The 26,012-nt window shown below is 41.6% G+C and overlaps 1 protein-coding gene across 1 annotated transcript in view; it reads right to left on the bottom strand.

The window, feature by feature from the left end:
- The window catches only part of mettl22 (methyltransferase 22, Kin17 lysine), an 88,487-nt gene that overhangs the window by 26,201 nt on the left and 36,274 nt on the right, over window positions 1-26,012 (bottom strand). Inside the window, 3 exon segments of the mRNA XM_062439380.1 lie at window positions 3,978-4,031; window positions 9,788-9,859; window positions 16,764-16,908. Of these exon segments, the coding sequence (XP_062295364.1) occupies window positions 3,978-4,031; window positions 9,788-9,859; window positions 16,764-16,908 (271 nt within the window).

Here is a 26,012-nt window from a genome sequence, read left to right as displayed (position 1 = left end):
AGTAATTGTGTAATATTGTACTCAAAGAAATCTGTGATGAACATTGCCCACACAGCTAATACCAGCTGTGGAGGATAGGGGGCAGCACCTAGTAAGTGGAAAAGTACAGAACTTGAGGCTTAGAATGATGTAATCCAAAACCCCCCTATAGCAAAACACCTGCTAGCATAGAAACGGAAGGAATAGCCATAAAAGGTGTTTTAGGGCGTCTTTAGGATAGGCGCCAAGAACATGAGTTCAAGTTGAGGTGAAAGAGGGTGCGAAGAACGTGAGTACATGTTGGGGGCAGAAAGAAGCGGATTGGTTGAAACTCACTCCACCGAGGGAGGGGGTCGAAACTTTTCTGCAAGGGTCAGCAATATAGACAGTATAAAAAAGACCCCAAGTTTTAGCTCTTTGTGTCATTTATACATAGATCCTGTCTGTGTATTTTGGCTCCGGGACGAAATAATTAGCGATAAGACTCATCACATCATACCCCTCAGGAAGGAGACGGGTTCTGTGTCCCGGAGACGAACGTGCATTGGTTCGAAATGTGCATATCAACCCCAGAACAAAAGCAAAAGACCTTGTGAAGATGCTGGCTGAAGCTGGTAAGAGAGTGTCATCATCCACAGTGAAACGAGTCCTGTACAGACATGGGCTGAAAGGCCACTCAGCGAAGAAGAAGCCATTGCTCCAAAAGCGACATAAAAAAAGCCAGATTACAGTTTGCAAATGCACACGGGGACAAAGACCTTCATTTTTGGAGACATGTCCTGTGGTCTGATGAAACTAAAATTGAACTGTTTGGCCATAATGACCATTGTTACATTTGGAGGAAAAAGGGGGAAGCTTGCAAGCCTGAGAACACCATCCCAACTGTGAAGTACGGGGGTTGCAGCATCATGTTGTGGGGGTGTTTTGCTGCAGGAGGGACTTGTGCACTTCACAAAATAGATGGCATCATGAGGAAAGAACATTGTGTAGAAATATTGAAGCAACATCTCAAGACATCAGCCAGGAAGTTAAAGCTTGGGGGCAAATGGGTCTTCCAAATGGACAATGACCCTAAGCATACCGCCAAATTAGTTACAAAGTGGCTTAAGGACAACAGAGTCAATGTTTTGGAGTGGCCATCACAAAGCCCTAATCTCAATCCTATAGAAAATGTGTGGGCAGAGCTGAAAAGGCGTGTGCGAGCAAGTCGGCCTACAAACCTGACTCAGTTACACCAGTTCTGTCAGGAGGAATGGGCCAAAATTCCAGCAAACTATTGTGAGAAGCTTGTGGAAGAATACCCAAAACGTTTGACCCAAGTCATACAGTTTAAAGGCAATGCTACCAAATACTAATGAAATGTATGTAAACTTCTGACTTTGAAGAAGGTAATAAAAAATTGTCTAAAAAATTATCTTTCTTATTATTCTGGCATTTAGCAAATATAAATAATTTTGGTAATCCTAACTGACTAAAAACAGGAAAAGTTTCGTCTGATATAAAGTCAGACAGTGAGAAAAAAAAGGTTATGTGTCTTTTTATACAGTGTACCAGAAACTTCTGGTTTCAACTGTATGTCAGTATGAAGACTCTATATGTCTCCTGCTTTAAAATATTGACCTTTAAACCTTTAACTTGGTGCTTATAGAAAGCTTAAAGTAGGGTTGTAAATTAGGGTTTTAAAACAATATTTGTACTGAATATATAAAATATCTGTTACAGCGGAACTAGTAATTACACTGTGTCTAGATGATCTATGTTAAGAAAAAGTGTAGATGTTGCTTTATTTCGGATATTTTTGGTAATATTCTAGAAATGGCCTTTTTGGGACGGCAGTTTGGTTGCATGATGTAGTTTACTGTAGACACTGTGGGGTCGCTCGTGTGTCTGGCGCTTGGAGTCATGTGTCTGGTTAAAAAAAAACAGACGAAGGAGACGAAGGCAAGTGACATACTTCATGTAACCAAAGCTCTTGTTTTTTGCAGGTGGGGAGTTCCGGTCCTCTGAAATGATGCCAACGCGGAAGTAACTTAAAACTGCATTCTATCAAAAGGCCACCAGGGGGCGACCGTTTTGGTGTCAAAAGGACTTCCGTCTCTATACAAGTCAATGGAGAATACACCAACTTCTCACTTGATTTATAACCTCAGTAAACGTTTTCAAAATGTGTTTATGGTCTCAATCGCAAGTTTAAAGCCTTTTTCAATGCAGTATGATGTTCATTTGTGAAATTTTGGCCTCCCTGATTTTATATTTGACGATAAAGCAGGGTATGCATTAGGGCTTTGCTACGTCGTGATTGACAGGTTGATTGGTTCACAGGTTAAGGAGGAGCGCCTCTTGCTCATCCGGATGCCCATATAAGTAGATCCTGGGCGCTGCCCAGATCCGAAACTATTCGCTTCCAAGCAGCAGTCCACAAACCAATGGGTGACGTTACGGTAGTTACGTCCATTTTATATACAGTCTATGGTTTTTTTGTCAATGAAATGTTTAAAAAAATAAAAGGTGTTTGAGTGGGAGGTGCCAGCGGGGCAGAGGGGTTTCCTTATGGGAGCGCATGATGTCACTCAGGATTCCCCCGGTCATCCCGTTTTTGTCTTTATTCCTCTCAACAATGACAGCTGATCAAAAAGTGGTTATGATGCGCAGAACATGAGATATCAGTGAAGTTATAAGATACACAGGGATTATAAATGAATTTATTCATTAAAATGAGCATGTCCAGTGGAGAAACACACACAGATCATTTGTTGTTAACGATCTCAAATCACTTGTTAAATGTAACCTCATTGGCCTGTCACCAATATTACTGCTCTATTAAATCTCTTCTCATAATATTCACAGAAAAATAATAAAGACAAGAAGGTTGTTGGTCTAGACAGCATGTGGTGTGCATGGTGTGCTCTTTGTTAATCGACCACTCCTGAGGAGGGTAACAATAGTGTTGGATGTCTTCCATTTGTACATAATCTGCCTGACAATTGACTGGTGGGATCCAAACTTTTTAGAGATGTTTTCCTACAGTTTGGTTAGTATCAGCAACTGCTCCTCTAAGGTCCTCAGAAATCTCCTTTTTTCGTTCCATGGCACACACTTTCACAAACCTGTGTTGTGAAGCTCAGACCTTGATAGTGAGGGTGCAGATTTCTCTTCTCGCTGGGTCTCCCAGACTCACATTTGATTGTCATCCCATTGACTGAAACACCCAACTCTAATTTCCCCTTAACATAAATTGATAAAAGCTTGATATATTGATAAAGCTTTAGATACTTTGGTCATAAGATAAGATAAGATAAATACTTATTGATCTAGAAGAAAATTAAGGCATCTAGTAGCCAATATTAAGTCAGGTTATATAGTCAGTCTGTTCAAAAGTAAGAAAAAAGAAAAAAAAGCTGTACAAATCCCCTACAGTGTGGCCCTGGGGACAAAGGACCTCCTCAACCTGGCCGTTGAGCATGACGTTGCTGAACATACTCCTCTGTCTGGTTAAAGTCTTCCTAGTGCTGCCTCCCCAGCACACCACAGCATAGAATAGGACACTGGCCATGACAGACTGGTATAACATCAGGAGGAGTTTGCTGCAGATGGTGAAGGACCCCAGCCTCCTAAGGAAGTAGAGCCGGCTCTGCCCCTTTCTATAGAGTGTTGCTGACCAGTCCAGTTTATTATCGAGATGCATAAGGGCTTTGTGAATACACTTTGTTCATGTACAAACTTGATTAAATTCTGGACTATTTAAAAGTCCAGAATTGAAGATATTTAAAACTTGTTCATACATGTATCATAGTTGCCAAAATTACATTTGGCAATGTTTGGTGTGGCACTTAGTGACTGGAATCTTTTTCAAGACCAGAAGGACACATTTATATTGCATTCAATATAATTGTGTCTGTGAACATGACAGCTCTCAGACAACATGTCAGTTTTGTGTATCTTCTTGTATCCTGACCAGTACTCCAGATAGTTACTGCAAAAAAGTAAGTATGTATTACCTTTACAAAGGTCATGCTGCAGCCAATCCAACTGTCTCACTTTCACCTCTCCACCTGGTGGTCAGAAAAACAGTATTTAGCCAAACTTTTATATGCTTTTCATGGAATTTTTTTTCTATTCTACAGTTTAAGTCCAAACTAAACTTTTTTCCAACTTATTAACAAATTCTCTTTTAACAAGAAAATAAATCTAAAAATAAAATACAGAAATATAGTACAGGTTTCAACTTTTGCAAAAGCCACTCAGTATGTAATGGGGCCTCGAGTCAGAAGACGCGATTGCTCAAAAAAAGTGGGGAATTGTGAACAATAATAATAATAATAACATTTTGTTTTTAAAAGCTTCCCTTTTTGACAGAGATCTACTTGTATATCCATATTACTTTTACAATTCCCAAATAGCATGACTTTTGTTTTATTGAGATTTAATGACAATTTGTTTCTATCAAACCATATCTTTATTTTAGACAGCTCTATTGCAAGCATCTCTAGAAGATCTTGTAAATTCCCCCCTGAACAAAAAATATTTGTATCGTCAGCAAATAAAACTAATTTTAATAACTTCGAAACCCTGCAGATGTCGTTTATGTATAAAATGAACAGTTTTGGACCCAATACTGACCCCTGGGGGACACCACAAGCAATGTCCAAGCATGATGAAGTACAGTCCCCCAACTTTACAAACTGTTTCCTGTTCTGTAAATAACTCTTCACCCAGTGTAAAACTATCCCCCTGATCCCATACCATTCCAGTTTATTGATTAATATGTCATGATTGATTGTGTCAAAAGCTTTTTTGAGGTCAATGAATATTCCAATTGTGTACAGTTTATGATCTATAGCATTTGCAATTTCCTCAACTGACTCCATTAATGCCAGTGATGTTGAGCTGTTAGATCTGAATCCATATTGACTGTCAGTGAGAATTTTATGTTTATCCAGGAACTTGTCTAATCTATTGTTAAATATTTTTTCTAGAATTTTTGAGAATTGTGGTAGTAAAGAAACAGGCCTGTAGTTTGTGAAGTGGTGTCTATCCCCAGTTTTATACAGCGGCACAACTTTTGCTATTTTCATTTTGTTTGGAAATTTACCGGTTTGGAATGACAAATTACAGATGAAAGTTAATGGCTTTGAAATCCCCTCAATGACTCTTTTTACAATATTCATGTCAATATTATCATAGTCAGTAGATGTTTTATGTTTACAACTTTTTACAATATCAATTATTTCCTTTTCTTCCACTGCTGTGAGGAACATTGAGTTTTGATTCCTATCTATAATACTGTCATTCCAATCCTGAGATGGGCATGGATCTGGGATTTTTTCTGCCAGGTTTGGTCCAACATTTACGAAGAACTTATTAAAACTATTTACAATGTCGTCCATGTTGTCTTTCTTAATGTTGTTATCTATAAAATACTGTGGGTAACATTGCCTAGAGCTATTTTTGATTATATTATTTAATAAATCCCGTATTCCTTTAATATTGTTTATATTGTTAATTAATATTCCATGATAGTATTCCTTCCTGCTCGCTCTAATGATATTGGTTAGCTTATTTTTATACTTTTTATATTTAATCTCTGCCTCTATAGTTTTCTGTTTTATAAATTCTCTATACAGAGTATTTTTCTTTTTACAGGCATTTTGTAATCCCTTAGTGATCCACGGCCGATCTGTATATTTATGTTTCTTGCTGTATCGTTTAACTGGACAATTTTTGTTATATAGTGATGTGAATATCCGAAGAAATGTTTCATATGCATTGTCAACATCATTATTCTTATATATATCATCCCAGTTTTGCATTAATAAGTCATTTTTAAATGCATTCATATTTTCCTCAGTCCTCAATCGTCTATATATTGGTCTTGTATTGGAATGATCTCCTTTAAACTTGCCATCATACACTGTAAAAACTGGTAGGTGGTCGCTAATGTCGATGACTAATAATCCACTCACAGTATTATTTTCAATGTCATTAGTGAATATGTTGTCGATCAATGTGGAACTGTGTGATGTAATTCTACTAGGTTTGGTGACTTTTGGATAAAGGCTCATGCTGTACATAGTGTTGATGAATTCATCAGTCATATTATGCTTATTAGGATTTAAAAGGTCAATATTGAAATCGCCACAGATGAAAATAATTTTTTGATTCATCCTTGAAAAAGATTCCTCAATCCAGTCTTTGAATAACTCCATATTAGACCCTGGTGTTCTATATATACAACTGATTATTACATTCTTGTAATAGGACTCAATGGAGGGGTTTGCGTGTCCCAATGACCCCAGGAATTCCGTTGTCGGGGGCTTTATGCCCCTGGTAGGGTCACCCAAGGCAAACAGGTCCGGGGGGAGGGACCAGACAAAGCGTAGCTCACAAAACCCCTTATGATGACCCCTTGGTTTCCCTTCCCCGGACGCGGGTCACCGGGCCCCCCCCTGGAGCCAGGCCTGGGGGTGGGGATCGATGGCGAGCGCCTGGTGGCCGGGCCTGCACCCATGGGGCCCGGCCGGGCACAGCCCGAAGAGGAAACATGGGACCCCCTTCCAGTGGACCCACCACCCGCAGGAGGGGCCAAAGGGGTAGGGTGCGATGTGTGCTGGGCAGCGGCCAAAGGCGGGGACCTTGGCGGTCCGATCCTCGGCTGCAGAAGCTAGCTCTAGGGATGTGGAATGTCACCTCTCTGGCGGGGAAGGAGCCTGAGCTGGTGCGCGAGGTTGAGAAGTTCCGGCTAGACGCATAGCAAGGGCTCTAGAACCAGTCTTCTCGAGAGGGGTTGGACTCTAGTCCACTCTGGAGTTGCCGTTGGTGAAAGGCGCCGGGCAGGGGTGGCAATACTTATTACCCAGTGGATGAAAGGGTAGCCTGCCTCCCTCCGCCTTCGGGTGGGGGGACTGCTGTTTGTGCCTATGGCCCAAACAGTATACACCCTTTCTGGACTCCTTGGAGGGGGTGCTGGAAAGTAGTCCCTCTGGGGATTCCATCATTCTGCTGGGGGACTTCAACGCTCACGTCGGCGGCGACAGTGAGACCTGGAAGGGTGTGATTGGGAGGAACGGCCCCCCCAATCTGAACCCGAGCGGTGTTCTGTTATTGGACTTCTGTGCTCGTCACAGATTGTCCATAATGAACACCATGTTCAAGCATAAGGGTGTCCATATGTGCACTTGGCACCAGGACACCCTAGGCCGCAGTTCGATGATTGACTTTGTAGTCGTGTCGTCGGACTTGCGGCCGCATGTCTTGGACACTCGGGCAAAGAGAGGGGCGGACCTGTCAACTGATCACCACCTGGTGGTGAGTTGGCTCCGATGGTGGGGGAGGATGCCGGTCAGACCTGGCAGACCTAAACGCATTGTGAGGGTCTGCTGGGAACGTCTGGCAGAGTCTCCTGTCAGAGAGAGCTTCAATTCCCACCTCCGGGAGAACTTTGACCATCTACCGGGGGAGGCGAGGGACATTGAGTCCGAGTGGGCCATGTTCCGTGCCTCCATTGTCGAGGCTGCCGACTGGTCTTGTGGCCGCAAGGTGGTCGGTGCCTGTCGTGGCGGCAATACCCGAACCCGCTGGTGGACACCGGCGGTGAGGGATGCCGTCAAGCTGAAGAAGGAGTCCTATAGGGCCTTTTTGGCCTGTGGGAAACCGGAGGCAGCAGGCAGGTACCGGCAGGCCAAGCGGGGGGCGGCTGCGGCGGTCGCTGAGGCAAAAACCCGGACATGGGAGGAGTTTGGTGAGGCCATGGAGAACGACTTCCGGACAGCTTCGAAGAGCTTCTGGATAGCTGGTAGTAAGTCGGACTCGTTTCCGGTGGGGGTTGGACTCCGCCAGGGCTGCCCTTTGTCACCGATCCTGTTCATAATTTTTATGGACAGGATTTCTAGGCGCAGCCAGGGCGTTGAGGGTTTCCGGTTTGGTGACCTCTGGATTGGGTCACTGCTTTTTGCAGATGATGTGGTCCTGTTGGCTTCATCAGACCGCGACCTCCAACTCTCACTGGATCGGTTCGTGCCGGTGTTCAGGGCACGTCCCACCGATAGGAGACCCCGGGGAAGACCCAGGACACGCTCTCGGCTTGCCTGGGAACGCCTCGGGATCCCCCGGGAAGAGCTGGACGAAGTGGCTGGGGAGAGGGAAGTCTGGGTTTCCCTGCTTACGCTGCTGCCCCCGCGACCCGACCCCGGATAAGCGGAAAGAAGATGGATGGATGGTCATTTCATTTTAAAATTTAATTTGTGTTTTGTATCGTACAAATAACAAGACGACAACAAGTCGTAAGTCAACTCATAACTTATCTTCTATTGTGAATACAGTTTTGTGAGAGAGAGAGAGAGAGAGAGAGAGAGAGAGAGAGAGAGAGAGAGAGAGAGAGAGAGAGAGAGAGAGAGAGAGAGAGATGTTGCGAGTTCACAGGTTCTGGCTCAGAGATGATGTTATTACGGTATATTATAAAGAGGTCAGGTGGTTCAGTGATGATGTTATTATATTATAAAGAGGTCAGGTGGTTCAGAGATGATGTTATTATATTATAAAGGGGTCAGGTGGTTGAGGTCAGGTGAAGACATGTTTCCCGACCAGCTGTTTCATGCAGCAGCATTCACACATGCTCTGTGATGACTCACTTTTTCATTGTTAGAAGATGGCATCTAATGGGGAAAATTGTTTGTTTATTAGGATCCCCGTTAGCAATTGCGCTGGGCAATAGCTACTCTTTCCTGGGGTCCACACAAATGTAAATAATTATTAAATAATTTTAATGTTTGAGTGACATTTTTACTTTAGTTGAATTATTGGATTTTTAGGTATTTTAAAGGTTCGAATTAGCATCATAAACTACTGATATTTGACAAAATTGGCCTCTAACAGAAAGGCTTTTAATAGGACTCAAAAAATGTAACCGGTCACACCATTTGACACTTCATCTTAAAATCAAATTTGACACTTTGAACACTTGTGGAAGCACATGACCTTGGTCTCAATATTTCAAATGTAAAAAGTAAATATTCATTTTTATGGTTCCTATGTATTATCAATGTTTTTCAAGGGTCACACCATTTGGCATGTAAACTGAGCAAACCTGACCAAATCTTAGAAATGTGTGTTTATGAGTCATTTTTAAGAGCTTCTAATTTTGTCAGGCAGCAGTTGTGATCATCAGACATCCTTCTCTGTAATACCATTTCCTGTTATATAAACACACAATATTAACAAAATGGCCTCTTAAATGGTGGTTACACTTCTAGACACTTCATGAGGTTAACTTGACTTGACAGGATTCCCCAGATTAAATTTTATATTTAGAACAATTGTATTCCATTACCTGTATTTATATAAAAAGGTTATAATCTAAAATCATGCAGTTTTAATCAAGTTGCATTATTTGGTAAAAGGTTTTTATGGTTACACCACATTTTTGCCATAATCCTCTAATATATTCTCTCAAAATGGATTAAAAGCAGAAATGTTATAATGGACCCACAAAAATAGATATAGTGATAGTGATAACGAATCACAATGCTGCATAAGTGAGTCAAACTGGTCAAAAATGCATTCAGCAAAGAGAGAAAAGCAGAGATGATCTAGAGGAAGACAGTGTTAATTTTACTATACAGTACATTTTGTTTTCCTAGTGAAACTCCTCACTGCTGGATGAAAAATACAAGTTTTTATTTCATATGATCATAGGTACTCCAGGAAAACTAAGAACATGTACAGAAACAGGGCCTATGGTGTCAGGGGGAATTGGGAATAGTTGAGGGGAGATGAGAGAAAAATATATATGAATTTCACAATGATATCTCACCTGAAGGCTCCATCAAGTGTGAATTTAATATTACATTTCTCTTGCACATGCTTAAAAGGTCCTCCCCCACATCTGTAAAACAAAATTAGATCCTTCAGCCATGAAGACAGTGAAATGTCTATTGGTTAATGGTAACTGGACTGCACTTACACTGCCTATAAAAAGTTTTCAGTCCCTTGGATGTTTTCCCTTTTTATTGCTATCATAAATGGAATCATGGTCAATATAATTAGGCTTTTAAAAAAAAAAGAATTAACAAACAAAAACATTTTAATGTCAATGTGAAAACAGATTTCTACAAAGTAAAGTGAATTAATTAAAAATATGTAATGTAAAATAAGTGATTGACTTCTCCTCACTTTTAAAGAACTTTATGGTCAGGCTCCATCATATCTTAAAGAGCTTATAGTACCTTGTGTACTTACCAGAACACTGCGCTCCCAGCATGCAGGCCTACGTGTGGTTCCTAGTATCTCTAAAAGGGGGGGTTACTGGGAGTTCAAAAGTCTTATTGCAGTTGGGAAGAAGCTGTTGGAGAACCTGGCTGTTCTGCTACGAGTGGAGCGGTACCGTCTGCCTGAGGGCAGAAGGGTGAACAGTCCGTAGTTGGGGTGAGTGGGGTCTGCAATGATCTTGGTGGCTTTTGACAGGTAGTGACTCTGTGCCATGTCCTTGATAGGTGTGAGACGAGTGCCGATGACTCTCAGCGGCCTTCACCACTCTCTGCAGGTCCTGCCAATCTGAGGTAGTGCAGTCCTCATACCAGATGGAGATGCAGTTAGTCAATATGCTCTCCACCGTGCCCTTGTAGAGGGTGGTGAGGATGGGAGGGGGAAGGTGCGCCTTCCTCAGCTGGCGCAGGAAGTGCAGTCCGCCGGTGGGCTTTCTTGGTCAGGGAGGATGTGTGCTTGATCCAGGTCAGGTCACCCCGAGGAACATGGTGCAATGGACAATCTCCACTGCAGCGCCGCCTATGAAGAGAGAAGTGTGGGTGGGATGGTTCTTCCTGAAGTCTAAAATGACTTCTTTTGTCTTGTCAACATTCAGGTCCAGGTTGTTGTTGGTGCACCAGTCCACCAGATGTTTCACTTCCTCAAAATCCAGTTGCACATGGGAGGACTCAGACCCAGTGGACCCAGTTTACAGACCAGGTGCTGGGGGATTATGGTGTTGAATGCGGAGGAGAAGTCCACAAACAACAAACGGACATGGGTGTTTTGTTTCTCCAGGTGTTCCAGGCTCAGGTGGAGTGCGAGGGACACAGCATCCTCCGTAGAGTGGTTTCGGCAGTAGGCAAACTGTAGTGGGTCGAGTGCTGGAGGTAAACTGCCATGATGTGATCCTTCACCAGCCTTTCAAAGCCCTTCATTATAGTGGAGGTGAGTGCTACGGGTCGGTAGTCGTTGAGGCAGGTGACAGTGGGTTTTTTTTGGTACCGGGATAATAGTGGCTTGCTTATAGCAGGGAAATGCTAAATGTTAAAAATGTCCGTAAGTACATGCGCCAGTTGGTCTGCACACGGCCAGTTATGTGGTCTGGACCGGCCGCTTTCCTTGAGTTGACCTTTCTCAGGGCCCGGTGTACATCAGCTTGGTCCAGACAGAGAACCTGGTCATCCTGGTGATGGGGGGGGTTTTATGGTTAGTATGTTATTGAGTGTGTCAAACCGTCCAAAGTAGCTGTTCAGGTTGTTGAGGAAGTCCGTGAGGGGGGGGGTGGTCTGTAATCCGTGATGGATTTTATTCCTTGCCACAGTCGCTGAGTATCCTTGGAGTCATGGAAGTGGCTCTGGATTTTCCGGCTGTTTGCCCGCTTTGCATCTCTGATGGCTTGGTTCAGATTGGCTCTAGCTGAGCTGAGGGCTACCTCATCCCCCGATTTGTAAGCAGTGTTACGGGCTTTCAGCATGTCAGCCAGGGCTTCTGTTTGCCCGTACTGTGATAGTTTTTGTTACACAGATGTGCTCTGTGCACTTTTGTTTGTAACCAGATACAGCCTCTGCATACTCCTCCACATTGACCACTTGTTGTTCTGTGGCTGCTTCTTTGAACACAGACCAGTCAGTGCTCTCAAAGCAGCCTTGCAGTATGTCACCCCCCCCCCCCCCCCCCCCCCCCCCCCCCCCCCCCCCCCCCCCCCCCCCTCTGGCCAAAAATCATTTGTCTCACAGCAGGTTTTGATCTTGTATGTGGGAACAAGCAGGACTGAGGAGTGGTCAGAGGAGCCCAGGTGAGGGTGGGGGAGTGCCTTGAAAGCCCCCTTGACGTTGGTGTAGACATGGTCCAGTGTGTTGACTCCACGAGTTGCAAAGTCCACATAGGGGGCGATGTATACTGCCATGATTACTGCCACAGTGAATTCTCTGGGTAGGTAAACTGGGCGACATTTGATGGTCAAGAACTCAATGTCCGGAGAGCAGTGGCTAGAGACTATTGTAGGGTTTGTGCACCATTTGTTACTAATGCAAATACACACACCACCGCCCCAAGATTTACCACTGAGTGCGCTGCTCCTATCTGACTGGAATGATGTTAGCCCCTCCATGTCTATGGCGGAGTCATAGACATCCTCGTTCAGCCACGTCTCTGTAAAAACCAGGGCTCAACAGTCTCTGATCTCCTTCCTTGACGTTAGTTCCAGTGTCAGGTGGTCCAGTTTGTTCTCCAAGGAGTGAACGTTGGCAAGCAAAATCGATGGTAGCAGTGGTCTGTATGGGTTAGCTTTTAGCTTAGCCATAGCTCCTTCGCGTTTGCCCCACTTCTAATTCCTCTCTCGGTGGCTACGTCTCCTCCTGAGGCGACCGTTGCTGAGTGGAGGCACCGTATTTGTGTGGGTCTCATCACACTTTTTTGTAGCAGTCCAAGGGATTCCAAAAGTTCTAAAGTATACCGATTTTAGGTTGCCGGCTTACTTACCAAGTGTAGATGCAGAATGGTCTGACTATTATATTTTAATTTTGTCTTTTTGTCGAGAGCCAGAGCAGCCGCGGCCAACACAGGAGCCGCCATGGTAACAAGGTAAACATCAACAGCTGCTGAAGCTTTTAACTCCTTCAGAGTTGTATAGGTGTCTTGGTGGCTTCCCTCACTAGTCTCCTTCATGCACAGTAACTCAGTTTATGAGAAAGGCTCTAGGCAGATTTACACATGTGCAATATTGCTTCAGCCGGGACAGCCTTGGCTCAGGAGGTGGAGCGGTCGTCCTCCAATTGGAAGATCTGCAGTTCAATTCCCGGCTCCTCCAGTCCACATTTCGATGTGTCATTGGGCCTGGACTTTACTGTGGAAATGAACTCAGCCTGTGGCTCAAATTTAACCTTTTCAGGCCCCTGAAAATCCAAACCCAGGTAACCCCTTGAATTCTTGTCCCTCGTTGGCTGAGAGACACCCAACGTCACTTCCACCTTCTGCATCAAAAGGAGTGGCGCAAGGTTTCTTCGCTTTCTTCTCTTTTTTGTCTTTGCTCCTCACCAGGCTACGCGTAGGCGGGGCACACAGCTATCCTTCCGAACCACCAATGGCTGACAGTGCTTTCCTTTTCTTTTCTTTCCCCCTCTCTTCGCCATAGATCCGAAATCAGCACCGCTTCAGCCGAGGTTGAGGACAATGCTCACTTGAGGACCGCGTCAGACCTTTACCGTACTGGCTTCGAATCCATGTTGGTGGATCAACGAATAATAAGAGGTTATTCGTCTGGGCACTAGAACGCGCTTCAACTAGTAGCAGCAAAGTCTGGTAGCTCTGTAATTTTACTGAATTTTTTATTTATTTTTTTCATATTTTTGTCAACAACTGTGGATACTTCTGATGGATACTTCTGTGGAGAGAAGAGTTTATTCAAGAGAAGAGCTTTTTTCATTGAAACGGAGCAAGTTTGGAGGACACCACCCTATTCCAGCTGAGTTAAAGAAGTGTTTCTGTGGTTGTCGTGCTGGTGCAAAAGTGAAGGCTTGGAAATGGAGATATAAGCCTTTTCTGCCATCAGTCATCATGGGAAATGTCAACTCTCTGCCCAACAAGAGTGTTGAACTGGAGATATTGAAGACTCAGAAAGTATACCGTGAGTGTAGTCTCATGGGTTTTACAGAAACAAAACATCTCAGACTCCAATGTGGTTCTACCTGGCTTCACTACGATTGGGCAGAGATGCTAAAGCTAGTGGCAAGAAAAAAGGTGGGGGCTTGGCTTTATTTGTGAACCAGAGATGGTGCAGTCCTGCACATGTTACTGTCAAGGAGAAAATGTGCTGTCCAGATATTGAATTATTGGCAGTTAGTATGAGACCATATTATGTACCAAGAGAATTAAGTCATATCATAACAATACTTGTGTACATCCCACCCCAGGCAACTGCTGAAGTTCCATGTGAAGTTCTACATGACTTCGCTGCTAAGATAGAGACTAAACATCCTGAGGCACTTTTGATAATATCAGGAGACTTCAATCATGTTTCCCTCTCCTCCCACCTGACTGGATTTACACAGTTTGTTAATTGTCCCACCAGAGAAAATAAAACCCTTGATCTGCTGTATACCAATGTCAAAGAAGCTTACAGAGCCACTGCCTTACCACCACTTGGCAGGTCAGATCACAACTTAGTTCTTCTTGAGACTTGTTCAAACCCTGTGTGTGGAGGCAGCCTGCAACTAAACTCAGTCAGGAAATGGACACCAGAGGCTACTGAGGTTCTAAAGGACTGCTTTGAACGTACAGACTGGAATGTATTGCTGGAAACAGAGGAGAACAGTATCCACATAGACAGACAGGTTGACTGCTTTACTGATTACATCAACTTCTGTAGAGACACAGTCCTACCTACAAGGACTGTACGCTGTTTCCACAATAACAAACTTTGGATTACTAGTGTGGTCAACAAGACTAGAAAAGCGCTATATACGCATTTACCATTTACCATTCCATTTCTTAATGATGGATTTAACTGAACTCCAGGGGATGTTCAGTGACTTGGAATTTTTTTTGTATCCATCCCCTCATTTCTATTTCTAGTTTCTTGGAGTTTTTTTTGTCTTCATGGTGTAATTGTAGCAGGAATACTGATTAACCAGTAAATGGACCTTCCAGACACAGGTGTCTTTATACTACAATCACTTGATACACATTCATTGCACTCAGGTGATCTCCATTTCACTATTTGTGGGACTACTAGCACCAATTGGCTGTACATACGTTGAATAAGGTCAGTCTTTTTAAAGCTGCAGTATTTAACTATTTTTGTGTTATATTTGATAAAATTGTCATTATGTTCTGACAGTAGATTAAGATACAAATCAGCTGTGAAAAAATTAGGGGTCTCTGTGTCCATCAAGTGGTCGTTATGCCATTTGCAAGAATCCCGGATCAAAACAACCAATCAGAGCCAGGAGGAGTGTCTGAGAAGTGTCAGTGGCGCTTGTGCACACACTGCTGGCATGCCCAATCCCCTGCGGAGCGCATACTATTTCAAAGTCGCGTCAAGCCCAGCAGAGCATATCGCACCAGACAGGAAGTCAGACACAGGAATCAGCATAAAACGTCCGGTCAACTATCAAAATAAAACAACCCATGCAGACTCCCGATCATATGTCAGCAACAAATACAAATAAAACTGACAGATAAAGACATAATTTATCTACATAGCCTACTGACCCACGGTAAAAGCACAAAAATCAAAGAAAATGACCAAATCAATTAAATTTGAGCAAGTTAACAAAATCGGACCGCTGCTACTGCAGTAATTCCGGTAGCCTAAAGGCACTTGTTCTGATTTGATTGGGTTGCCGTAATTACTGTATTAACAGTGCAACTTAATTTAAAAGGCAGATTGCCCTCCCAGAGCACGCTCCGCTCCTCTGATGTAATGCTCCCGGTGGGGTAGGACACTGGGCAGAGGACAAAGCAAAACCGTGAGGCAGTCGTACCTCGACGCAGCCACTCCCAGTGGAAATCCCAGGTCATTCGGAAGCATCCTTGCCCTGCATAACACCTGCTGCACTCTCACTAGGTCAAATATGCTTCCTCTCTTACTGTGGTTACAAGGCTACTCGTGCGCGGCAGGTACCTCTGTGGGGAGGGGCTGGACAGGGCTGCAGTGCGGCTGACAGGAAGAAGGAGGGACCTGGAAGTTTTACTCGTTCAAACTTTCTGGCTAAGTCCACTTTTTTCTCAGAACTACATACTGCAGCTTTAAAGGGGGTAAATAATTATGCAATCACTTATTTTACATCATATATTTTTAATTAATTGATATTACTTTGTAGAAATCTGTTTGCCCTTTTGTAAATTCTTTTTAAAAAAAATCCAAATTATATTGACCATGATTCCATTTATAGAAGCAATAACAGGAGAACTGTTTATAGACACTGTATATAGCCTATCCAGTCTTTACACTACAAGTCACATTCTCCCATTCACACACACATTCACAAGCTGATGGCAGGAGTTGCCTTACAGGCTAACCTGCTCATCAGGAGAAGCTTACCATTCACACACTACTGGCTCAGCTGAACTTCAAAATATTTTTATTTATTTATTTGTATTAAGAAAAGAGCTACAATTAAGTTCTATACTTCTATAGAGTATTTTGTGAATACAACTGCAATGAGTTGAGCATGGAAGTTCATTCCTGACCTTGTCATAAGTATATGTGACAAAATAATCCCACACCTTTTCTGACCTTTCAACACCATTTTACACTCTTCATTAGTGGTCACCTGATGACACTGAAGCCAGCTCCATTCCCTGATGAAGACCATGAGATGCAGTTGAAAGTGCAGAAAAAACAAATAAATTGACCTTTGCCTTGAGATTACTTGAACATAGTGTTACCAAGAGAGGGGCCTTCCATACCTCAAGTTGATTCATGTGTATTCACAGAATAGTTCATTTTTTACATTTCAGACTAATATATTCAAAGAGAAGGCATAAGGTAACTGATCTGTACAAACTTTGATTAGGATATCCCATTAATGGCATTGTACCTGTGCAGTACACTGTTTTGGCTATGGTTGCCATGATGATGCTGGTTAAGCCTGTTCCCGCTCCCAGCTCTAGGACTGTTGCTCCTTTGAACATGAATGGCTTAGAGAGGATGAAGTCCGCCAAGAGAAATGCACCTCGCCATATCTGATGTGAGAAAAAAGAAATTGCACTTTTATTATCTTCTTAATATCAACTCTATCCCCAACACAAACAATTCATGGTACAATGCATAAGTGTTACTGTTGAAATGACATCATTTCTATTCATATTATATAAATATTCAATCTTTTGAAGATTAATTATCAAAATGAATTTAAAGCAATATAAAGCTCTTACTTAAAAAATAGAATGAATTACATTTGGTCAACTAAAACTAATTATTTAAGTTTTCACTTATCTATTGAGGGTTTGACACGATATATTGCATGATATGTATACAGATTAGAATTAAGACGTTATTTAGGTTAGGTTATCACATTTCTTGAGAACTGGGCAGTTCTGAGGTTCAGGGTCGATAATAACGGAGGGCCAACATATATACATATATATATATATATATACATATATATACACATATATATATATACACATATATATATATATATATACACATATATATACATATATATACATATACATATATATATATATACATATATATATATATACACATATACATACATATATATATACATATATATGCATACATATATACATACATATACAGTACATACATATATACATATATATATATACATACATATATACACATACATACATATATATATACATACATATATATACATACATATATATACATACATACACACAAATCAAAATATATAAATATAAAAATATAATAATATATATATATGTATATGTGTGTACACAACACACCATGTTTATTTTTATTTGATTCCACATAAAATTTAAACAACTATATTATGCTTTCAAAGATCCGCTAACTTTGTTGTTTTTTTTACATTATAATAAAGAACAAAGTTCAAGCATTTTTGTAATTATAAAGATTTCCAGCGTGTCAGACCGTGGTGAGAGAGGGGTGAAGCCACATTCAAATAAATAAATAAGATTGTTTGACAGTCAGCGTTTTTATCTTCATCAAATTGCTCTGAAAGTGATTGCAACAATATTGTTCTCCTCCATCGTTATCGTTATAGTTGTGGTGTGGACTCTGCCATCAACTCGAATTGGAACGACATTTAAAATTATACATTTATAATTATTAGATATAGTTATTCTCAGTGTGGACGGCCCTTAAGAGTGAAACTTCTGAAGACATGTTATTGGGTGAAATTCAGTTAAAAGTTAATGTGACCTTTTTTTTTCTCCCTTTTATTTAATACCTTATTATTATTTTATTTATTTTTATGTGCATTTTTCTGAAATAACTCACCACTACTACTACTAATGTTTGCAGCAGTCATACAATGCAGTTAAATTAAATTCTGAGCATGTAAAAGGCTAGAAAACTACTAGCTTGGCGCATTAAAGCCTTGCAGGGTGAGAAAACGATGAACCAAATTGAAAAAGAACCCGGTAACATAACTTATGATCCTAAAGAAATTAATAACACTTAAAACAATTTCTATAGTCACTTATATAATTCAGAACCCCCCTCTGATACAACGATCCAAATGAACTTCCTAAATGACATACAGTTCCCCCTCCTATCAGAAGAAGGAAGAGAACATTTAGATGCTCCAATTCAACTAATTGAACTACCTAAGGCTTTAACTAAATTGAAATGTGGGAAAACAGCAGGCCCAGATGGAATTCCTATCAACATTTATAAAGCTTTCAAGGATAAATTATTACCACCACTCCTTGAAATGGTTAATGAGACCTTTGAAAAAGGCTGCCTCCCCCCAACTCTGCAGAGTGCATTAATAACAGTTATCCTAAAACCAGAAAAAAACCCCTCCAGATGTGATTCCTATAGACCCATATCACTCCTCAATTCAGATACAAAATTAATAGCCAAAGCACTAGCTCTAAGACTCGAAAAATACCTCCCTTCCTTAATAAACATTGACCAAAACGGTTTTAGTGCAGGCAGGCAGGCTTTTCATAATATCAGGAGACTTGTTAATATCCTGTATACGGAGGGAGAGGTTTCTGATACGGCCATTCTATCTCTCAATGCTGAAAAAGCCTTCGACAGAGTGTAGTGACCAGATCTCTTTGAAATTTTACCCCGTTTTGGATTCGGGAAGAACTTCTGCAGGTGGATCAAAATCTTGTATAATACCCCTTGGCAGAGGCACTGACCAACAGTATAATATCACAACCATTCACACTAAAGAGGGGCACCCGCCAGGGGTGCCCTCTCTCTCCCATGCTGTTCTTGCTCACAATCGAGCCACTAGCCATAGCAATCAGATCACATACTCACATCAGTGGGATCAAAATTGGGGGAACTGATAACCGCATAGCGTTTTATGCGGATGACAGTCTTATTTGTAAAAAATCTTGCGGTGTCACTTCCATCAATTAAGAAACTTATGAAGACTTTGGCATATTTTCAGGTTACAAGGTAAATAATTCCAATAAACATACTTTTTCTTAAACAATCTGAAAGACTAAACCCACCGGTCCACACTGATTTTAATAATTCTCCTGATGGTTTAAATACCTTGGAATAAAGATGACACCTAAAATTGAAGACCTGATCCCAACAAACTATGATCCAACCATAACATCGGTAATTGAGTCAATTAACAGATGGACCCTACTCCCTATCTCCCTTATCGGACGTATTAATATTGTTAAAATGAACATTCTACCGAAATTTCTATATCTTTCCTTTTGCTTATCCATTTTATATATCTTTGTTTTATTTATGGCAAATGCTATTTGCACCCCTGGTGCAAATATCAATGAATGCTATTTGCACTCAGTACAATTAGAAGTGTATGCTATTTGTACCCTGGTATATATAGCAAAGTGTTCTATTTGCACCCGTCTTGGTGCAAATATCAATGTATGCTATTTGCACCCCAGTACAGGAGTGCATGCTGTCGGGGGGGAGCGTCTGGAGATATGCGGAAGACTCCCGTATCCCACCGGGACAGCGGGATAAATATATGTTGCTGTTCTCTTCTGTATATCATATAATAATTTGTGTCCAGTGAGATCTATCACTTCTCGGTGTGAGAAATGTCTGGTGTGGCGTGTGAGCAGCTTGAAATGTGTGTCTCACAGCCTGAGACTTCAGAGGTCTGAAATGTATTTGGTAACCATGGCAACCATAGATCTGTCAAATTGTGATTCCTATCATATAACAAACTGAAAGTTGTAAATTCAGACATTTTCAGGTTGTATGCATTTACTTAACAAGTGAAAATGTAGCAAAGTTTTTTCCGCTGAAAATATTATCAATAAATAACTTCTGCTGCAAAGACTCGAACCAGAGTCTCCTGACTAATGACGTCCTACGTCCTAAAAATGTCTTTAGAACAAACATTAGAGATGAAACCTTTCTAAATTCGCCCTTTTCTGCTGGCGTGGAAGATGAATGTCCGGGGTGCAAATACCAGGGGTGCAAATAGACACTCCGTTTATTTATTGTAGACTGTAACTCCACACTTTCTGATTCCCTGTATATAGCTCAATTATCATCCATTATTTTTAGTTTTTTTTTCTTCTCTCTTTTATGTGCTCATTATTATTGTTGTATTATGGTGTGTGTTTTATTGTTTTTGTATTAAAACAGAAAACCATAATAAATATATTTATGAAAAAAAAAATTCTGAGCATGTGAACAATCTATAAAAAATTGGCGGTTACAATTTTAGCCATCTGGCAGCTGAACGAATGGAGAAAACAGGTTTTAAATGACATTTTTTGGGGTATAGATTTTGCTCTGAAAATGTGTGCATACAAAGTACTGACATGGTAATGTTGGGCCTTAACTTTAATGTTGAATCATGAATCAGGGAAGCCTGAGTGGAGTTTTCTTTGCCCTCTCAGAACAAAAGAAAGGGTGCCAGACCCCTACCCCACCAAGCCCAAGGGTCAATTCAAACTCAGGTGACCCCCAGCCTCATTGGCTGAGAGACAACTGAAGTCACCAGAAGTCCGGTGACGTCACAGAAGCTTCAAAAGGGACCAGCGCAAAGGAGCCTGTGCCTTTATAGTCGACGAGCCAGGGGACATCTCCTACGTGACTGTCTGCTAACTTATCAGCAGGCTGTTAAAGCTGCAAAAACTGAATATTTTTCCTCACTTGTCTCCGCAAATGCTCACAAACCGTAGGTTCTTTTCAATGTATTGGACTCTCTTGTGAATCCTTGTGATGCTGTCTGCATTGAATCCTCTGTGCGAGGATTTTCTGCAGTTCTTCATCAATAAGATTTCTACTCTTAGGTCCCCGCTCCCTCAGTCTGCTCAGGACCCCTCAGTTCCCACAGCAAGCTCAGCTGTCGGTTTGAGCCTGTTTCTCTCTCTACACTCATTGAAAGAAACACTTCCGTCCTGCTAACCACCCATCCGACAGCATTCCATCCCGTTTTTTTAAAGAGGTTTTCAGCTCAGTTGAGTCTTTTATTTTGTTTTTTTATAAATCGGGGTCTCAGCTCTGGATGTGTTCCATCCTCCTTCAAACATGCCATGGTGCAGCCTCTTTTGAAGAAGAAAAAATTGGATCCCTCGGTTTTGTTTAATTTTAGGCCGATTTCCAAACTTTGTTTTATTTCCATGATTTTAGAGAAAGTCGTTTCTAACCAACTCCAAGAAGTTTTAAAAAGGCCCATGTTTGTGAATTGTTTCAGTCTGGTTTTAAACCTCTTCACAGCACTGAAACTGCTCTTTTAAACGTTTTTAATGATCTTTTGTTAAACCTTGATTCTGGTAAGTGTACCTTTTTAATTCTTCTTGACCTGACAGCGGCGTTTGACACAGTGGATCATACAATTCTCCTATCACGCCTTGAACACTGTGTAGGCATCAAAGCTTTGAGTTGGTTTAAATCGTACCTCTCAGAGATCCTTCTCTGTAAAAACAGCCCACAGCAACTCAAATTCATAAAGACTAGTGCTAAAGAAAAATTAAGGTGAGGGCTTTAAGATGCCAAGAAATCTACACAGAGTGAGCTACACGAGGGGAAACGGTGACGAAAACCTCACCTGCTTGCAGCGCCTTGGAGGATAACGACATGCTAACCGACGAAGGGGAACAAGCTAGCGGCGCCAGCCTGGATCTTATACTTAGAGAACTGAGGGAATTTAGGAAAGATAATGGTGTGCAGCTTAAGGGAATCCGAGAGGATATAAATAAAACAAACAAGAGAGTGGAAGAGCGGAGGAAAGGATCAAGGACGCTGAAACTCAAATACAAGCTAATGAGGAAGCAGTAACGGAGATGCTCAAACTTCATATTGAAATGTATGCCAAGCTGATGGACCTGGAGGGACGATCCAGGAGAGAAAATATTAGAATACACGGTGTCAAAGAGGGATCGGAAGACGACGCAGCAATTTTAAAACTAACCTGGCAGAAACGTGGGTTTGATTATTTGGGCAACAAAGTTAACCTGGGTCATGATTATGCACCTGAGGTTTTGAAGCAGCGGAAGGAGTATGCAGAGGTGAAATCTGTGTTGAAGGAGAAGAAAATCCAGTTCCAAACCCCGTTCCCAGCAAAAATGACAGTCTTCTATCCGGAGGGAACTGTGTTATATGGCTCGGTGGAGGAGGCGACTAGCGACTTGGCAAAGAGGGGATACCCGGTAACGGTCATCAAACGCCCGGAGACCTTTTTGGAGCAGATCCGACATCTATCGTGGCGCACAGCGAGAAAGACCAAGGGCCAGGTGAATAAGGATCGGATCCGGAATTATAAGGAGAGACTACAAGCATTCAAACGCCAAGAACAGGACACGGAAAACTGATATGATAAGGTGACTGATGGTGAGTTGTTTTTTTAAAGACGTCCCGAAGAGACCGTTGAGGCAAGGTGCATATACTATTAAGGATTTCTTTAATTTAAAGATAGGAACTATGTGTGGCAATAGAGACAATAAACATGGTTGGGTGTTTTCACATTTGCTGCGGAAAGAAAGGACACTAGCCGGATGGCAAATGAAGGCCCTTTCCCACCAACAGGTGAGAGAGGCCCCCCCTCAAGGCCCCCCTTTCATTATTTAGGGTCATATTAGAGACCCCACATTTGGAAGTCAACATATTTTCTTTATGTTTTCTATCTGTTCAAGGACAACTAAGGGTTCGTTTTGCAGCTGTCGTTCTATACAGCTCTAATGTTTGTATAATAGTTGGTTATGTATGTTCAGGGAGTGTATGGATTACACCGGCTTTTGCTACTTCAAAAACACCCAGACAATTAGAATATGACTAGTGGCAAGATAAAAATTATTTCTTATAATGTAAATGGTCTGTTGAACCCAATAAAACGCAATAAGATACTAACTAAAATGAAGAGGGAACAAGCACAAATAGTATACCTACAGGAAGCCCATCTGGATTTTAAGGAACATGAGAAACTGAAAAGAATGGGTTATACAAGTGTGTTTTCCTCTTCCTATAAATACGGACAACGAAGAGGAGTTGCTATCCTTTTATCAGGCAAATTACACTTTGAAAAACTATTCGAGATAAATGATAAGGAGGGACGATTCATATTAGTAAGGGGAAACATTGACGGAAAACCAATTACGTTGTTAAATGTATATGTGTCACCTGGAAGCGACATCCACTTCTTTAAGAAAGTTGCTGATGTAATGATATCAGAGACAGTGGGCCTTTTAATCTGTGGGGGAGATTTAAATATACATTTACAGCCAAAACTAGATACCTCTAATGGGAAAGCACCGAACACGAAGTCACTGGTTAAGAAAATTAATGTTATTTGAGGAGATTGGTTTAATTGACATATGGAGAGACTTGCATCCCAATCAAAGGGACTATACATATTACTCCTCACCCCACACATTATACACGAGAATAGATTATTTTATAATATTTGGAAAAGATAAAGACAAAATAAACACCTGTGAAATTGGGACAATAGACTTAAGTGATCATGCACCTGTATACCTGTCTGTAGATCAAAATCTACAACCAAAAGTGAATAGCTGGAAATTCAGTGCTCAATGACCCTCACTTTAAAGAACAGATCAAAACAAAAAGAGATCCACTTCTACTTGGAAATGAATGATAGGGGAGATGTATCTCATCCCATTCTATGGGATACCCTCAAGGCTGTCCTGAGAGGGAAAATAATAGCAATATCCTCCTACAAAAAAAAGATGAGAAACAAGAAATTGGGAGAATTACAAAATAAATTAAAACTGCAAGCAGTGTCGAAGGGCCCTCGCACCCCCCCGGTTTCCCCCCAACTGTAATGCTGTACGTGCATGTCGGTGCGTGCGGCAGTCGCAGGGCTGTCAAAACTGGCATGTAGATGTCTTTGCTCCTGTGTCTTTAAGTGAAAATTGTGTGATGGGGTTAATGTCTCCACTGGATGGCAAACTAAGACCACAAATGGGTCTGAGTGACTTCTCGGCACAAAGGAATGTGGGTGAAGGGCCAAAAAATCATCAAGATTGAGCATTTTTGCCTGGATGACCGACTTCCTGTTGGACTTAGGGTATGGGTCCAAGAGGCTTTTTTGTGTGTCTGGACATGATACATGTGTTTACCGAATTTGGTTTGTCTATGTCAATCTGAGTCGAGGGGCTTGATTTTTAAAATTTTCTAGGGGGCGCTATTAATCCATTTCCGCGATCCTTAAAATATAAAATTTTTCACCGGATTGGACATGATTGCAAGTTTTGGTGAGTTTTGGGGCATGTTTAGGCTGTCAAAAAGGCGTAAAACTATAATAATAATAAAAATCATCCAGATTGAACATTTTAGCCTGGATGGCTGACTTCCTATTGGACGTAGGGTATGGGTCCAAGAGGCTTTTTTGTGCGTCTGGACATAATACATAGGCCTTGTCGATTTCATTTCTCTATGTCAATGTGGGAGGCGGGGCTTAAACTTTGAAATCTTCCAGGGGGCGCTGTGGAGTCATCTTCTCACTTAAAAATCCCAAACTTTGTCAGTAGTCAATATGTGTGACTGTTGACGTATGTGTACAATTTGGTGAGTTAAGGTGTTTGTGAAAATGTACAAAATGGCTAAAGGCATTAGGGGGCGCTATTGAGCTGTTTTGCCACGCCCAGGGGCATTTATGGTCTCAAATTAAAGTGCTCCTGAGTGTGAACCTATGTGGGCAATTTGGTGATTCTGTGAAGATGGGAAAGTCCTGTAAACTATGTGGGAAAAGCGGAAAATTGACGCAGGAAATGCACAATAACCGACTTCCTGTTAGAGCGAAAATTTTGAAAAAATTAATTTGGGGGTTTACCCATGAGTGCTATGAGTCCTGTAAGTTTCACGAATATCAGACAAAGTTTTTGGTCACATGACCTGCTGTTAGGGGGCGCTATGGAGACCCCTTGCCACACCCACCCCCAATGATGTTGAAATTGAAACGGCTTCACCAGGTGTGACATTTCACGAGCTGCATGTATAAACATCCGACAATGTATGGAGAAGTTATAAGGAGTTGTTTGTTTATACAAACAAACGACTGCCACGCCCACCTGGTGTAACGTAGGTAAAATCTGTTGTCAAGTTTACATCAGCAAGGTCTAAAGATGATACAGTTCGAATCTGAAGTCTCTGGAGTCAAAACTGTAGGAGGAGTGCGTTACAGTACGAGGCCTGAAAATGGCGGAGAAAATGCACCTGTGATCCAACATGGCCGACTTCCTGTTGTACTTAGGGTATTGGTCCAAGAGGCTTTTTTTTGCGTCTGGTCATGATATATATGAATCCTAAATTTCGTTCATGAACGTGTAGGTAGAAGGCGGGGCTTCAACTTTTAATGTTATAGGGGACGCTGTAGAGTCATCTTGGCACTGAAAAGGTTGCGCTTATACCAAAAAATAATATTCGTGAGTCTTGACAAGTGTCCAATTTGGTGAGTTTTAGAGTTTGTCAGTACATACTAAGTGGGAAAAGGCAATAGGGGGCGCTACTGAGCTGTTGGGGCAAAATGATGGGCAAATGTGGTATCAGATGAAAGAGCTCATGATTTGAAACCTACGTGGCAGGTTTCATGATTCTGTGAACATCGTAAAGTCCTCAAAACAGTGTTAGAAAAATGAAAATCGATGCACGCCACACAGCGTGGTCAACTTCCTGTTTGGTAAAAAAATTCCAC

This window comes from Scomber scombrus, chromosome 18 (genome assembly GCF_963691925.1).
Source record: "Scomber scombrus chromosome 18, fScoSco1.1, whole genome shotgun sequence".
NCBI classification, from domain to species: domain Eukaryota; kingdom Metazoa; phylum Chordata; class Actinopteri; order Scombriformes; family Scombridae; genus Scomber; species Scomber scombrus.
Note: the sequence above shows the minus strand (reverse complement) of the source record. Positions and strands in the feature narration are given on the sequence as shown.